The sequence below is a fragment of the Balaenoptera ricei genome, chromosome 20 (assembly GCF_028023285.1).
Source record: "Balaenoptera ricei isolate mBalRic1 chromosome 20, mBalRic1.hap2, whole genome shotgun sequence".
Taxonomy (NCBI): Eukaryota; Metazoa; Chordata; class Mammalia; order Artiodactyla; family Balaenopteridae; genus Balaenoptera; species Balaenoptera ricei.
Genome location: NC_082658.1, coordinates 49,157,427 through 49,172,456, shown reverse-complemented (window position 1 = coordinate 49,172,456; position 15,030 = coordinate 49,157,427). Strand labels below are relative to the sequence as shown.

Here is a 15,030-nt window from a genome sequence, read left to right as displayed (position 1 = left end):
TCCCAGCAGAATATTTTCCTCATAGATGTTAGCTGCCGAGAAGTTTCCCAAAATATTAGAGGAAAAGAGAGGGGGATTTTAAAATGACTGTTAACTGACCTACCTTCATTATCTTCACTCTTTCATTCCTTCCTGCTACCTCATGTCCATTCCCTTTGCTTTCTAGCATGCTGAAAGGAGAGAAGTTATATAAGTGGCAGCGTATTCGGTGGTAAATAGCTTTGCAAATTTAAGAACTTGCTTTATAAATATATTCAGATATGTATTCCCCCCATCCCACACACACTTATGCATTTTCCAAAGATACCATTTTTTAAAAAGCACTTTTTCAAACAAAGTTTTGTCAAGCCAGGTGTTATACAGGTGTTTTGAAAAGTTTTCAAATGTCACTAGACAGAAAAAATCCAAAATCTCTCCCCAGCATAGTTTGCATTTACTTGACCCCTATTTATCAATACTACCGTGGATTTTTTTTTTAAGGAAAACTTGAGTTGGTAAATGGACTTTAATCTTTTAAAGACCTTTTACATCTAATGTAGCATTTACATAAAAGTAAAAAATAAAAATGGACTGAATTGTAAAGTTATTTAAGTACTGAAGTTAATTTTTTTTCTGTGATTTTATTAGTGAGAAATACCTGAGAAATAGGCAAGACACAAGCAAAGGCATGGAGGCAGTTCAGTTGATTGAGGTTGTTCCTATATGTTGACATGTAATGGAGTCCGAAGAATTCATCTTTATTCCAAAAAACTTGCAACCCATTTAAAACTTATTCCATTTGTTGTGTGGAATGCATATGACTTGTAACCTAAATTCATTGCCCTGGCTGCCCCATGTAGAGATGGAAGCAAAGACCCCAACAAACCCAAAGTCAATGTATTAGCTCCAAAATCAAACAATGACAATCAAATCAAATAATAAATCTCAAATTAAGGCAAAAAGTTATTCTTGAGATGAGTCACTCTCTCACTGTCCCTGCTTTTTACGAAACTTGTTAATTTGGTGCTACCAATCTCAATATTTAAGTGTAAATATGAATTTCCATTTAACTCACCCACCCCACCCTGACCCCTTAAAAGGGAGATTATTCTCCTAGAATTAGAACCATATTCTTTTGATAATTAGGAAAGGCTGACCTGATACATTGCATCTGTTGTATAACTGATTTGGAGGTCACTGTCAAGCAAAGCTTAAAACCATGGAATGCAGTGGCTTAACTGTGCTGTTCTTACGCATTTTAGACAATGCTTAGCTACCCAGTGGTACAATCCACACCTGGTTCCTTTCATAGCGTGCTTCTTTGCTCATAAATCAACACCTGGTGCTTAAGATATCATTAAATAAGGCAGTATTCAGAAGGCATTTTCTACCCTCCCTTTTTTCTTTTATTGTCAGAGATGGGTGGGGAAGTGAAATAGTAGATTCCTCAGAGAGACTATACTACAATCTGTCATCCCCATAAAGCAATAAAAGCAAAATAGTCCTATGCTAAGTGGAAGAAGTTGTATACTTTAAAGTCATCATTATTACACAAAAGGCTCTAAATTAGGAAGGGGAACTTAGAAAATGCTTGCTTGAGAAGTATGTTAGAGATTGAAATTTATAAATCCAAATATGGAAAAAAACCCATTAAGACAGGGAATATTCTTACACTGTGGAAAGCTTTCCTGGTCCACTTGAAACATTCTGAATTCTTTTCTTCAATATCAGAGATAAGTCAGTGATATTTATTAAAATTTGTCACGTTCAGTTCCATGGAAGGACTATTTTAAAAGCTCTAAATCTTTTTTTCTTACTTTTTATAGTATCACCTTTTCCCCTCATTGCTTAACTGTCTCTAAATTTCAATGATAGAACAATATTTTAAAGTTCAGATAACTACATTTAGAGGCAGAAACAAACCTAATTTCTCTACTCTTCTTGGGATCTGGAATTTTCTAAAGGAAGGTGAGCTTAAGTTTTATTTCCTCTCCTAGAATGAAATAATGCCCCTCTCAATTGTTTAGTAGGCATTTACCACAATGGAAAAGATGGAATCTTAAATATGTCTTTCCTTTTGTTACATACAGTTGGAATCCATTCAGTACTGTTTCTGCATTAGGTGTTTCAAAACAAATTATCTTTTCAGGAGAAGTCTTTATTTTTTGGAAATAATTCACAGTATATTTCAATTGGAATTTCAGGTTGTATTTCTCTTACCAACACATCATAAAATTCACACCAAATTGCTCTACCACCTATGCAAGTTTTTCCCTTAAGCTATCAAAAAGAGATTATTTCTTTGGCCAAATCTAATTTGGAACCAGTGTGCATTGGTGGAGCATGTCATCAGAAGAAAGTTTTACGTCTGCTGAACTAAGAAGAACCTTATCATTTAGGAGAGAGAAAAGATGATTTCAGTCCTTCAGTTCTACAACTGAAGACTACAATTATAGTAGATAATTTATTTCTAACAATTTGTAAACACTGACAGTCCAAACAACAAATATTTAGGAAGGAGCAGCTAGCCCATCTCTATGCTAAAATACCTAAATTTCCATAAATAAATAAGAACATTTGCTGTTTTTTTAAAAAAACCTATTTGATTCTTACTCAAACTCTAATATGATAAGTGTACCTTATCTTAAAACTTGATACATGAAAAATGCAAAGTTTAAAGGATAAAATTAGGGACTTTACATAAGAATTTGCAGTTATTTCTCCAGTGGCATTTCAAATATGATTTGATTTACAAAAAACATTTTCAGGATACTTTGTGTGTTGAACATATCAATGAGGTGCTTCAAAGTGTGGATTATATAGTTAGTTGAATTATATAAATGGTATTTCTTTTTCCTCATCTTTCCTTTCTTCTTCCACATTATTTAGAGCTAAGAATAAATAAATTTCTTCCACTATTCACCTGTCAACAGTGGTAATATGAAATTTTCCATGAAACATTATTTTTTACATGAAACATGTTTATTTTTAAACTTTAGTGACAGAATTAAAACCTGTTTTATTTATACAAAATAGGAGTCCCCTCTTTAAGATGCATGAAATGCCCATGTATACATTTATGCAGTTTAGTCATAAATGTTCCAAACTATATTTTAAGATATCAGTAAATGCCTTTTGTTGTGAACTATTACTGTAATAACTCTTAACATCATGATGAATAGATTCTGTCTCATTAAAAAACAAAACAGAATAAAACCAAAAAAACCTTTCCAAACTCTTAAGGTTAAAAGAAAAATCTTAACTGTATACTGTCAAAACATTTACACATCCCCCAAAACATCACTGCATGTGGGACTTCCCTGGTGGCACAGTGGTTAAGACTCCATGCTCCCAATGCAGGGGGCCTGGGTTCAATCCCTGGTCTGGGAACTAGATCCCACATGCATGCCACAACTAAGAGTTCCATATCACAACTAAGGCACTGGCGAGCCACAACTAAGGAGCCTGCCTGCTGCAAAAAAGGAGCCCACCTGCCACAACTAAGACCAGACGCAACCAAATAAATAAATATAAAATCATTGCATGTGATTTGCAAATACTTAGCATCAAAAGTACCTAGAGTTAGAGATATTAAATTTCAGTAAAGCTAAATAAATTATTACAATTTTTGCAATTTGTGCAGAGCTTCAGTTTATAATGTGCTTTCACATAGATCATCTCATTGGATCATCAGAACTCTGGGTGACATGGCTGACAGGTGTTACTTCCCCCATTCTGCAGATAAGGAGCCTGAGGCTCAGAGAGGTCAGCTGATTTGCCCAGGTTCACACAGCTGGAAAGTTCTAGAACAGGCCTTATACCTAGGTTTTCTGATTGCAGGCCAAACATTACTTGCATGTCTTTCTTTAAAATCATCACCCATATAAAACTCTTAAAGAGAGCATAGGCAAAACATTCTATGACATAAATCATGCCAATGTTTTCTTAGGTCAGTCTCCCAAGGCAATAGAAATAAAAACAAAAATAAACAAATGGGACCTAATCAAACTTACAAGCTTTTGCACAGCAAAGGAAACCATAAACAAAATGAAAAGACAACCTACAGAATGGGAGAAAACATTTGCAAATGATGCAACTGACAAGGGCTTAATCTCCAAAATATATAAACAGCTCATACAACTCAACAACAAAACAAACAACCCAATTGAAAAATTGGCAGAAGACCTAAATAGACATTTCTCCGAAGAAGACTTACAGATGGCCCTAGGCACATGAAAAGGTGCTCAACATCACTAATTATTAGAGAAATGCAAATCAAAACTACAATGAGGTACCACTTCACACCGGTCAGAATGGCCATCATTAAAAAGTCTACAAATAACAAATGCTGGAGAGGGTGTAGAGAAAAGGGAACCCTCCTACTCTGTTGATGGGAATGTAAGTTGGTGCAGCCACTATGGAAAACAGTATGGAGGTTCCTCAGAAAACTAAAAATAGAACTACCATATGATCCAGCAATCCCACTCCTGGGCATACATATCTGGACAAAACTATAATTAGAAAAGATACATGCACCCTTATGTTCATAGTGGCACTATTCACAAGTAGCCAAATGTCCATCAACAGATGAATGGATAAAGAAGATGTGGTACATATATATAATGGAATAGTACTAAGCCATAAAAAAGAATGCCATTTGCAGCAACACGGATGCAACCAGAGATTATCATACTAAGTGAAATAAGTCAGAAAGACAAATACCATATGATATCACTTACATGTGGAATCTAAAATATGACACAAACGAACCTATCTACAAAACAGAAACAGACTCACAGACATAGAGAACAGACTTGTGGTTGCCAAGGGGAAGGGGAGAGGGGGAAGGATGGACTGGGAGTTTGGGGTTAGTAGATGCAAACTATTCCATTTAGAATGGACAAACAGCAAGGTCCTACTGTATAGCACAGGGAACGATATCCAATCTCCTGGGATAAACCATAATGGAAAAGAATATTAAAAAAAAATAATGTAGGGACTTCCCTGGTGGTGCAGTGGTTAAGAATCTGCCTGCCAATGCAGGGGACACGGGTTCGAGCCCTGGTCTGGGAAGATCTCACATGCTGCGGAACAAATAAGCCCGTGTGCCACAACTACTGAGCCTGCGCTCTAAAGCCCATGAGCCACAACTACTGAAGCCCACAAGCCTAGAGCCCGTGCTCCGCAACAGGAGAAGCCACCGAATGAGAAGCCCGCGCATGGCAACGAAGAGTATCCCCCACCCGCCGCAACTAGAGAAAGCCCACATGCAGCAGTGAAGACCCAACACAGCCAAAAATAAATAAATTAATTAAAAAAAAAGAATGTATATATAACTGAGTCACTTTGCTGTACAGCAGAAACACAACATTGTAAATCCATTAAAAAAAGTCTTAACTAAAAACATCATCCATAGAAGCCAAAATACAGATGCTAAATTCAAAAAGGAAAATCATGAAGGATGTGTTTCCAACAAACAAGGACATTCTCCTACATAACCACAATAGGACCATCAAAATCAGGAAAGTAGCATTGATACATTACTGCCATCTAATCTCAGACACCATTCAATGATGTCCTTTTACCAAAAGGATCCAGTCTAGAACCACACGTTCATGTCTCTTTTGTCTCCCTCAGTCTGCAACAGTTTTCCAGACTTTCCTTGCTTCATGAACTTGACACTTTCGAATATTACAAGCTAGTTATTCTGTAGAATTTCTCTCAATTTGATTTGATAATTGACTCATGATTAGATTCAAGCTAATATACATTTTTGGCAGAAATATCACAGGAATGTTGTGTTCTCAGCACATTCTATCACATTGAGTATGATTCAATTTTTGTCCCCATACTGGTGATATTAACTTCAATCACTTCATTAAGGTGGTATCTGCCAGACTTTCTACCAAGTAAAGTTTCTTTTGTTTTTGTAATTAATATTTTGTAGGGGGTTTACTCTGAGACTGTGCGAATACAGTTCCTTATCTTTCATTTTTTATGGATTCTTATTTTATTCAATGGATTATAATCAATTATTATTAATTTTGATGCTCAAATGGTTCCATATTTAGCCAGTGAGAATCCCTTCAAGCTGGCTCCGGTATCCTTTGACATGTCCCCATCATTCCTGGAACACTCACTTCCTTACCTTCTGGAGTAAGATGTTACAGTATCATCTTGTACTTTCTCTGCCACAGCCATTTCTCCAAGAAGTCCTGGTTTCTTTTAGTGAAGAATATATTTAGAACCCAAGATCTAGGTGCCAAGTATGCTCATTGGAGTGTCACTGATCCCGTCTTCTCACATGTGTGCACAAAAACACACATTTTCATCTATTATTATTTCTCTATCTTGAAAACTATGTGAGTTTATACCAGTAACTCCAGTTCCAAACCAACATTACAAAGTTCATTCTAATTTTCTCTCTTCATGTTTATAACCCCTTCTAGGGCAGTGAGAAACCTGGCTCCCATTATAACAAATGTATTTACTTTTGATCAATATCCCTGAAGGTAAGCAATATTCCATTGCTGCTGTCACTGCCATCTACATAGCCCTTTTTACCCCATTCAGGTTCTGACACCTCATGCTGGGACTGTCCCTGTACAAATGCCCTTCCCACCCTGCTCAAGCTGACATCCCTTGTTGGGCAGTCACCATCACCACCCACTGCAAAGATGCCCCCCCCTCCACCACTTGGGCTCAGATATCCTGAATGGACCTCCTTTCTGCATGGATTACCCCTCACATTCATTTGGGCTGCTCCTTCACGATGCTCTTCACTGTGTTTTAGTGACACCCAGCTCTGGGTCATGATAGCTTTACCTTGCTCAGCCTCACTTAATGGCTTTTGGACTGAATTGTTAGGGAAGGGATGGTGAAAAAGGAAGAGGACCGGTTTACATTCATTAATTTTTACAATTATAGCCTAAGAAAGCCATAGTCTTTTCTTAAGGGGCGGAGAGAGGAATGGGATTAGCAGTATAGGGGGATGGGCAAAGCTTGGACAAGGCATCTTCCAAGACAGAAACTTCAGTATTACAGTGTATCTCTAAACTCTTTTTCCAAAACCTTTCCTGCTTAGTATTCCTTTGATTCTTAAGGCTTTGTCTTCTTAACACAATTAAGAAGAATCTAGCACATATGGTACATAGCCCCCAATTTGCTGAATACATGAAAATAATGCAAACTTCATGTCATTTGTCTGGCCTAGTTTCCCTCCATAGTAAGTATGGCTCATGTCATACATTTTACCAAAAGCAAAAAAACCTTTCTGCACCTGTGTTAAGAGCAACCAGATAGGATTGAGAAGACAAGCTCAAGTCCTTTCTCATCCACTACCAAGCTAAGGAACCTTATTTAAGTCACTCAACTTTACTGGCCCCATCTCCTCATGGGTAATAATATACATATATACACACAATATATATACATATGATATATATACACACTAGTATTTACTGTGTGCTAACATCAGGCACAGCATTACATACATTGTTTCAAGCAATCCTCATATCAGTCTTATGAAAGAGACCCTTTTATTATCCTCATATTACAAATAAGGAAAAAATAAAGTTCAGAGAACTTAGATAATTTGTCCAAGATTATGCAGCAAGTGGTGGACCCAAGATTTCCAAGTCTCAGCTTTTAAACCTGATGTCATACCATCTTAAAAACATTTTAAATTTGAGGAGTTATAGATGATTTCCAAGTTCATTCTTGTTTTAAAATTCTAATTTTAAGAAATACTTAACAGATATTAAAGTAAATGAAGTTAAAACAATGAAGTAAAAACTCTTCTAAATGTTCACTCATGCCAGCTATTATAGTAGGTACTGGGCATACAAAGTTGAGATCAGATCTTTGCCTTCAAACAACTAACATACAATCATTATACCATAATGCTGTGATAGTATTACCCACAAAATTAAAAGGAAACAGAGGTGTGGCTGAAACAAAGAAAGGTATTATAAGAGGTTTTCTGGAGGCAATCACACTTCAGTTTTAAAAATAAGGAGTTAGGCAGAAACATGACTTTCCAGGCAAAGCGATTAGTATGTGAGAAGGCACGGTTACCTTGAAACAGCACTGCGTAACTGGTACAATTGGAAGAGGAGTAAACAAGGGGAGGGAGAAGGAAAATTAAAGACACTGAATCACAGGAACAGCTGTTTACCTATTCAGAAAATTTCTTTTAAGTACATTATTTTAGACCTCATATATTTAAAAGAACACGTATCTAGCAACAAATATAATGAACCCCTTATTTATACTGGTCCCAATAATTCGTTATCAAAGAACTGCTGCCCTGTGCATAAGCCATTTGACTATCAACATCTACATATTCTTCCTATAGAAATGACTAAGATTAACCAGCATGGCCAACATTCCTCCATTCATATATTAAAAATCTTAAATTACAAAAATGTTTACTGTGAGATATCTTATGCATACAGAATAATATATAAAACATATTTACAATTGATAGAGTGAATAGCCAAGTAACTACCACACAGGTCAAAAAACTATTTCCAGCATCTAGAACCCATGTGTACTCTCCCATATCACAAATGGTATCTTGACTTTTGTAATTATTTCCTTGTTTTTCTTTAGTTTTACCACCTACCCATGTGTCTCTATACAGTTTTGCCTGTTTTATAAAAACTATATAAATTACTTTTTGTTTCTTACAACACTGAAATTCATCCTAGTTATACCTCTAGTATATTCATTTCACTGTATTGTGCATATATACACACTAGATTAATTTACTACTGATGGACATTTAGATTATTTCCAGTTTGATGGAAACACTATTATGAATATTCCTGATGCATCTGTGTAAGACAAATGTGCAGCATCAGTGTTACTAGGTAAAGCCAAATTGTTTTCCAAAAAGATCCTACCAGTTTATCTGCCACTAGTAGCATATGACTTACTTTTTGCTCCATATCTCACCAACACTTGGTATTGTAAGTCTCTACACATTTTTGCCATTCCTGGTGGATGTATAATGGTATTCATTGTAGTACTAATTTGAACAAATTTTTATTCACTGCTGAGTCTACCTCATATCCATATGGAAAAAAATCTTAATCTCTATATTATACCACACACAAAAATTCATTGCAGGTGCATGGTAGATCTAAATGTGAAAAGAAGACAATAACGCTTCTAGAAGAGTGTTGTCCAGAACTTTCTGCAATGACAGAAATGTTCTATAAAGCTTCATTTCCCTCTATGGCAGCTCCTAGCTTCATACGGTTATTGAGCACTTCAAATATGTCTAGTGCAACTAAGGAACTGAATTTTAAATTTAACTTTTGATTAAGGTGAACTTTATCAAAATTAAAGATTTCTGTTCGCTAAAAATACCTTATGAGAGAGTGAAAAGGCAAGCCATACTGAGGTAGAAGTTACTTGCAAAGACAACTCCTATCCATATAGAGAAACAGTACAGGTCATGAAGAAAAAGGCAGATAGTCCTACTCACCCACTTCAAAACAAAAATAGGCAGGGCTTCCCTGGTGGCACAGTGGTTAAGAATCCGCCTGCCAATGCAGGGGACACAGGTTCAAGCCCTGGTCCGGGAAGATCCCACAGGCCGCAGAGCAACTAAGTCCGTGCGCCACAACTACTGAGCCTGCACTCTAGATCCCTCATGCCACAACTACTGAAGCCCACGCATAGAGCCCATGCTCTGCAACGAGAAGCCACTGCAATGAGAAGCCTGTGCACCACAACGAAGAGTAGCCCCCGCTCGCCGCAGCTAGAGAAAGCCTACACGCAGCAACAAAGACCCAGCGCAGCCAAAAATAAATAAAATTTAAAAACAATAGGCAAAAGAAACAGATTCTTCAAAAATGAGATATCAAAATGCTAATAAATATGAAAGTCATCAGGGAACCACAAAATAAAACCATGAGATACCATCACACCCACCAGAACGGCTCAAATTAAAAGACAAAAAGACAAAGGTTAAACAATTACAAGTGTAAGCAAGAATGTGAAGCAACTGTAACTCTCTTACATTGGAGTTTATTTTGGAAAACTGACGTTACCTATTATTATGAATATACTTACCCTATGGATCAGCAATTCCATTCCTAGGACCTACCCAATCAATATATATATATGTACATACTAGAAGACAAATGTAAGAATGTTCCTAAGAAGCATTATTCACAATAACCCCCAAATGGAAATAACTCAATGGCCATCAACAGTAGATGGATAAATATTATACAATCAAGAAAACAAGCAAAATTAATCTATGGTGTTAAAAGTAAAGGCAGGGAGTAGGCTGGGAAATGGTTTGAGGGGAGCTTCTGTGGGGCAGGTAATGGTCTCTTTTTGAATTGGGTATGTTCACTGTGTAAATCCATTTAACTATGTACTCATGATATATGTACTTTTCTTTATGTTTGTTATACTACAATTTCTAAAAGCTTACTAAGAATATTCTGGCGATTTTTGGCACAGACTTATCAGAGGTGGAACCTTTGTGTGTCAAATAGGGCTTTTTTGGTAGAAATCTAAATCCAATTGGCCCAAGAGAAAAATACTGGTTTAAATATTGAAATATGATCTACTAGAGCCAAAGCTTCAAAAGCAATCATCAGGTCTTTGTCCTTCTCACCTCTCATTTCTGTTTTCTTTTGTGTGGGCTTTATTCTGTCAGGCAGTCAGGCACTCATTTTCTCATGTAACTCTGGAATTACTTCATCTTCACAGTCCAGAATTCTACTGGAAAACATCACTTTAAGTTATGACAAGTCTCAGAATTGGCCTATCTTGAGTCACATACCTTCCTGGAGCTCTTTCAGCCCCATTTGAAACACTGGACTAAGAGTAGTGAAGGGTACTTTCCCAAGTGAAAATCAAGGCACTATTCTCAGAAATGGGGGAGTGAATGCCAAAGAGGCAAAAACATCTCTACATCTGGGGAAGGAGAGAGAAGAAACCCTTAATTTGCAGTTTCTCCCTGAGTTATGTCAAACTTGGTTAATAAAAGTATTATGTAACAGAGCTATCACATGATCCAGCAATCCCACTCCTGGGTATATATCCAGAAAAAACCAAAAACTCTACTTGGAAAAGATACATGCACCCCAATGTTCATAACACTATTTACAATAGCCAAGACATGGAAACAACTCAAGTGCCCATCAACAGGCTGGCTTAAGAAGATGTGGTATATATACACAGTGGAATATTACTCAGCCATAAAAAAGAATAAAATATTGCCATTTGCAGCAACATGGGTGGACCAAGAAAAGAACATGCTTAGTGAAGTCAGAGAAAGACAAATACTGTATCACTTATATGTAGACTCTAAAAAATAATTCAAATTAATCTACATACAAAACAGAAAGACTCACAGACCTAGAAAACAAGCTTATGGTTTCCAAAGGGGAGAGGGAGGAAAGGAGGGACAAGAGTATGGGATTAACAGATACAAAATACTGTACATAAAATAAATAAGCAACAAGGCTTTACTATATAGCACAGGGAATTATATTCAGTATCTTCTAATAACCTATAATAGAATCTAAAAAAAGAAAAACTGAATCACTATGCTATATACCTGAAACACAATAATGTAAATCAATTACACTTAAATAATTTTGTTTTTTAAATATGTAACTTTTCCTATCTAAACCATCCATGCTGCTTTAAGTCTCTGAATTACTGGGAGAGGGAAATCAACAGTTTCTTATCAGATCTCTCCACCTCCAGTCTCTTTCTCCTAGGCTTTATCTTGCATACTATAGTCAAATGAAATCTTCCCAATTTATGGCTTTAGTACGACAACCCTAACAAAGGAATCCAATTCTCTACCAAAGTTGAAGATTTTTAGCCTGTCACTCATGGTCTTCCATGATCTCACCCTAACTCTTTCACAGTTACATTATACTACACCCCTCTGTGTACACAAAGTCAGTGCTTTTGAAGTGTTTGTCACTGTCACTGATATATTTTCAAGTATTAGGGTGTAACCGATATTTAATGTGTCAGTCAAGAGATACAGGCATTAGCTTTCTTGCTACTTTTCCTTTCTGGTTTAAAAAGTATAACAAAATGATTTATGAATGCTAAATTTGATCTTTTATATATATTTTCTTAAAGACAATATTCTTACTAAACTATGTTTATCCTTCTAAAATAAGACAATGTGGTAACTCTTCATGAAGTATGAGATAAAAATAGCACTTTCTTAATGGGAAGACTGTTAAGAGAACTGTTTTCTCTGTATGATTCATCCTTTTCACATGAATAAATTATTTACAGTTTATAACTTCAAATGGTTAAGTTTCAAAGAATACAGAAATTTTAGTTTTATTTTGATATATAAATAGAAACTCTAATAAGATGTACTATATTTTTTAGAGTATATTAAACAAGACATGTTCATAAATAGGCCACCTGGATCTTTAGGTAATTTCTTTAGGCTGAGTATCTCCATCTTTTCACCCTCAGCTAAAACTGATTTATACACATAACCAATTTACTAACTTGCTAGGGTTCCAGAATTAAAGCGATTTTTAATTAAAAAAAAGAGAAATTACGGCATGACATGAATGACATTATTTTTAAAATAAAATATAAGCATCAATTAAACATACAAATATATCACTATTTTAATTTTCATTTAAGTGAGTATGTTGTGGGCTAAAAAGCTTAGACAAGATGTGTGATCTGTATTTTACACTTTAATACAAATTTTAGAACATAAAGTAAAACAATATTCTCTGTTCAAATCCACATATTTTAATCTGAAACATGACATTTATAAAACAAACAGCTCCTGCAACAAAAGCAACATAGAAGAGTTATTTAAATTATTTTTTAATGGTTGTAGTGAAGCCAATTTTCCTCATTAAGTACCTACAGGGGTTCAGCACTCTCTTTAGGTTGCTTGAATACAACCAAGAATGTGGTATTGATAAGTAAATATTATATATTTAGTTAAACATTCAAGATAAAAGGATTGACTTCTGACTTAAATCTAAACCAAAAATGAATTTTGAAAATATATTTTAAAATACCCTCCCAACCTCTGTTAACACACTCCTTTATGTGTTCACTCAACATTTTCCAGGAATTATAATTTTCTGTGCTTCCACAGGTCTTCCTATTGGGGCAGTTATCAATCATCTTCTTTCTCAATGTATGTCTTTGCATTAACCCGTGCCATTTGCCGGGCCAAGTATCTGTCTCTCGCTGACATTACAGTTTCTTTGTTGCTCCTCTTTGCAAACTTGTTCACTGTCTCGTGTGGCCTCTCTTGTTCTTTGCCAGTCCCTTGGCATTCCTCTGTGATTCTGTGTTTTGCTCCCAATGATGTGTCAGAACTAGAGGGTTTCTCTGGGTTTCTTTCTTTGTCCTTTTCCATGTTTCTCATTTTATTGGCTCTTTCCTGGTTAAGGAACCTATCCTTTGCCCTTTCTTGATTTCTTTCTGAAGACTGAACACTTACTTCTCGTTTTTCTCTATCTCTGTATTTATCACTGTTTTCATATCTTTCTTTCCTTGCTTTCATATGCTCTTCCTTTTCTTTGCTTTTCTCTTCCTTCTCTCCTCCTTTCTCAATGTGTCGGTCATAATCATTTCGTTGTCTGTCTCTTTCTTGTTCTCTTGACGGGTATTTCTCCCTGTCTTTCTCCCTTTTCCATTCCCTATCACTTCTTTCTCTCTGGTCTCTTCCTCTCAGTCTATCTTCTTGTTCATGCCTCTTCCAGTGTGAATCTCTGTAACTGGCCTCTCTGTGCCTATGGGAATCCTTCTTTTCTTTTTGGTAATCACGGTCAGCGTAATAGTTGTCCTCCCTGGATTGTCTCTCTTGGTGCTGATCTTCTCTTTTCTCATGTCCTCTTGACTTGGAACTTTTTGTGTGGTATTTGGTACCATGCTCTCTTTCTTCACTAGATGACCGTGAGTGGGTATGACTCCTGTGGTGCCTGGAGTCATTTTTTAAGGTCTCTGTGCCCTTTTCCCTTCTGCAGTTCACTTTATTATCTTCTTCCATTTCATCATCCTCACTGATCTTAGCATCAAAGTCACTGTCTGCATCTGGGTTTTCCTCTACTTTCACAACAGTTTGGCGAATGCAGTTCTCATGAGGTGTTCTGTTTTCTGAACTTACTTCATCAGAATATCCCTTTGATTTCTCTTCTTTTATCCCAGACCTTAAGAAAAATAATGTAACAGAAAATGATACATTATCAATTATAGTAAATAAATGAAGTGTTCACAAAAAGTTCATCAGTACTTAAGTCAATACACCTACACTATATAAACCTTCTGATTATCCCAAATTCGAAAAGGTGCTGCTGTCTATTTACCTTGTAAACATCTGCAAACTAGTATTTTCTAACCATTCCGAATATTTTCAATATTGGTAGAAATGAAAAAGTAAAAATCAGCCCTTCTGTATGGACCACTAGAACCTTCAGGCAGGGAGGGGTCTGTGCAAGGTCTTCATTTTTGCCAAGCACAGACAAAGAATAATTGGGAAAAGATATATTCTGAATATAAGTACTAGTTTACAACATGAGGTTCAAGTTGTGGTTTTGTTGGATTTTTACTTTATTTTTAAAAATATTTAAAAATAGTCCTGGAAGAAGATGAAGATAAATTTTTTCACAGCAAAATGGTGACAAAACCTAATTCTAAATATCACTAAATTATCCCTCTCATGACTGAAAAGGCACCAGCATCCTGCTCTACCCCTTGGCATCTTTTACAACAAAATGGAAATATGTGAATCAATCCAGCTATTACGATCAGTTACATTAACACTGTTTACATCACCTACATTTTCCCAGCCAATAAGCATGGTTAATTTATTTACATTACACATTTATTCTCACTAATCACTTACTCACCAAACAAAGCAACAACTATGGTTCTCTAGCAATTGCTGGCAAAAGTGTCTTGGCTAAAGGACTCACTAATAGTTAGGAATTCTATTATTAGACTCTGGGAATTGCAACTACTCTATGACATTATGGAGTTTCACAGCTGGCCTCACAACATTCCAGATGAAAC

The 15,030-nt window shown here is 36.0% G+C and overlaps 1 protein-coding gene across 4 annotated transcripts in view; it reads right to left on the bottom strand.

The window, feature by feature from the left end:
* Nucleotides 1-12,734: 12,734 nt before the first annotated feature.
* Nucleotides 12,735-15,030, bottom strand: part of NSRP1 (nuclear speckle splicing regulatory protein 1) — a 60,372-nt gene continuing 58,076 nt past the window's right edge. For all 4 annotated transcript variants that reach the window (XM_059906828.1, XM_059906826.1, XM_059906829.1 and 1 more), the window contains one exon: nt 12,735-14,168. In XM_059906828.1, coding sequence (XP_059762811.1) covers nt 13,130-14,168 — 1,039 coding nt within the window. In that variant the 3' untranslated portion in view covers nt 12,735-13,129. The remainder of the gene's footprint in view (nt 14,169-15,030) is intronic.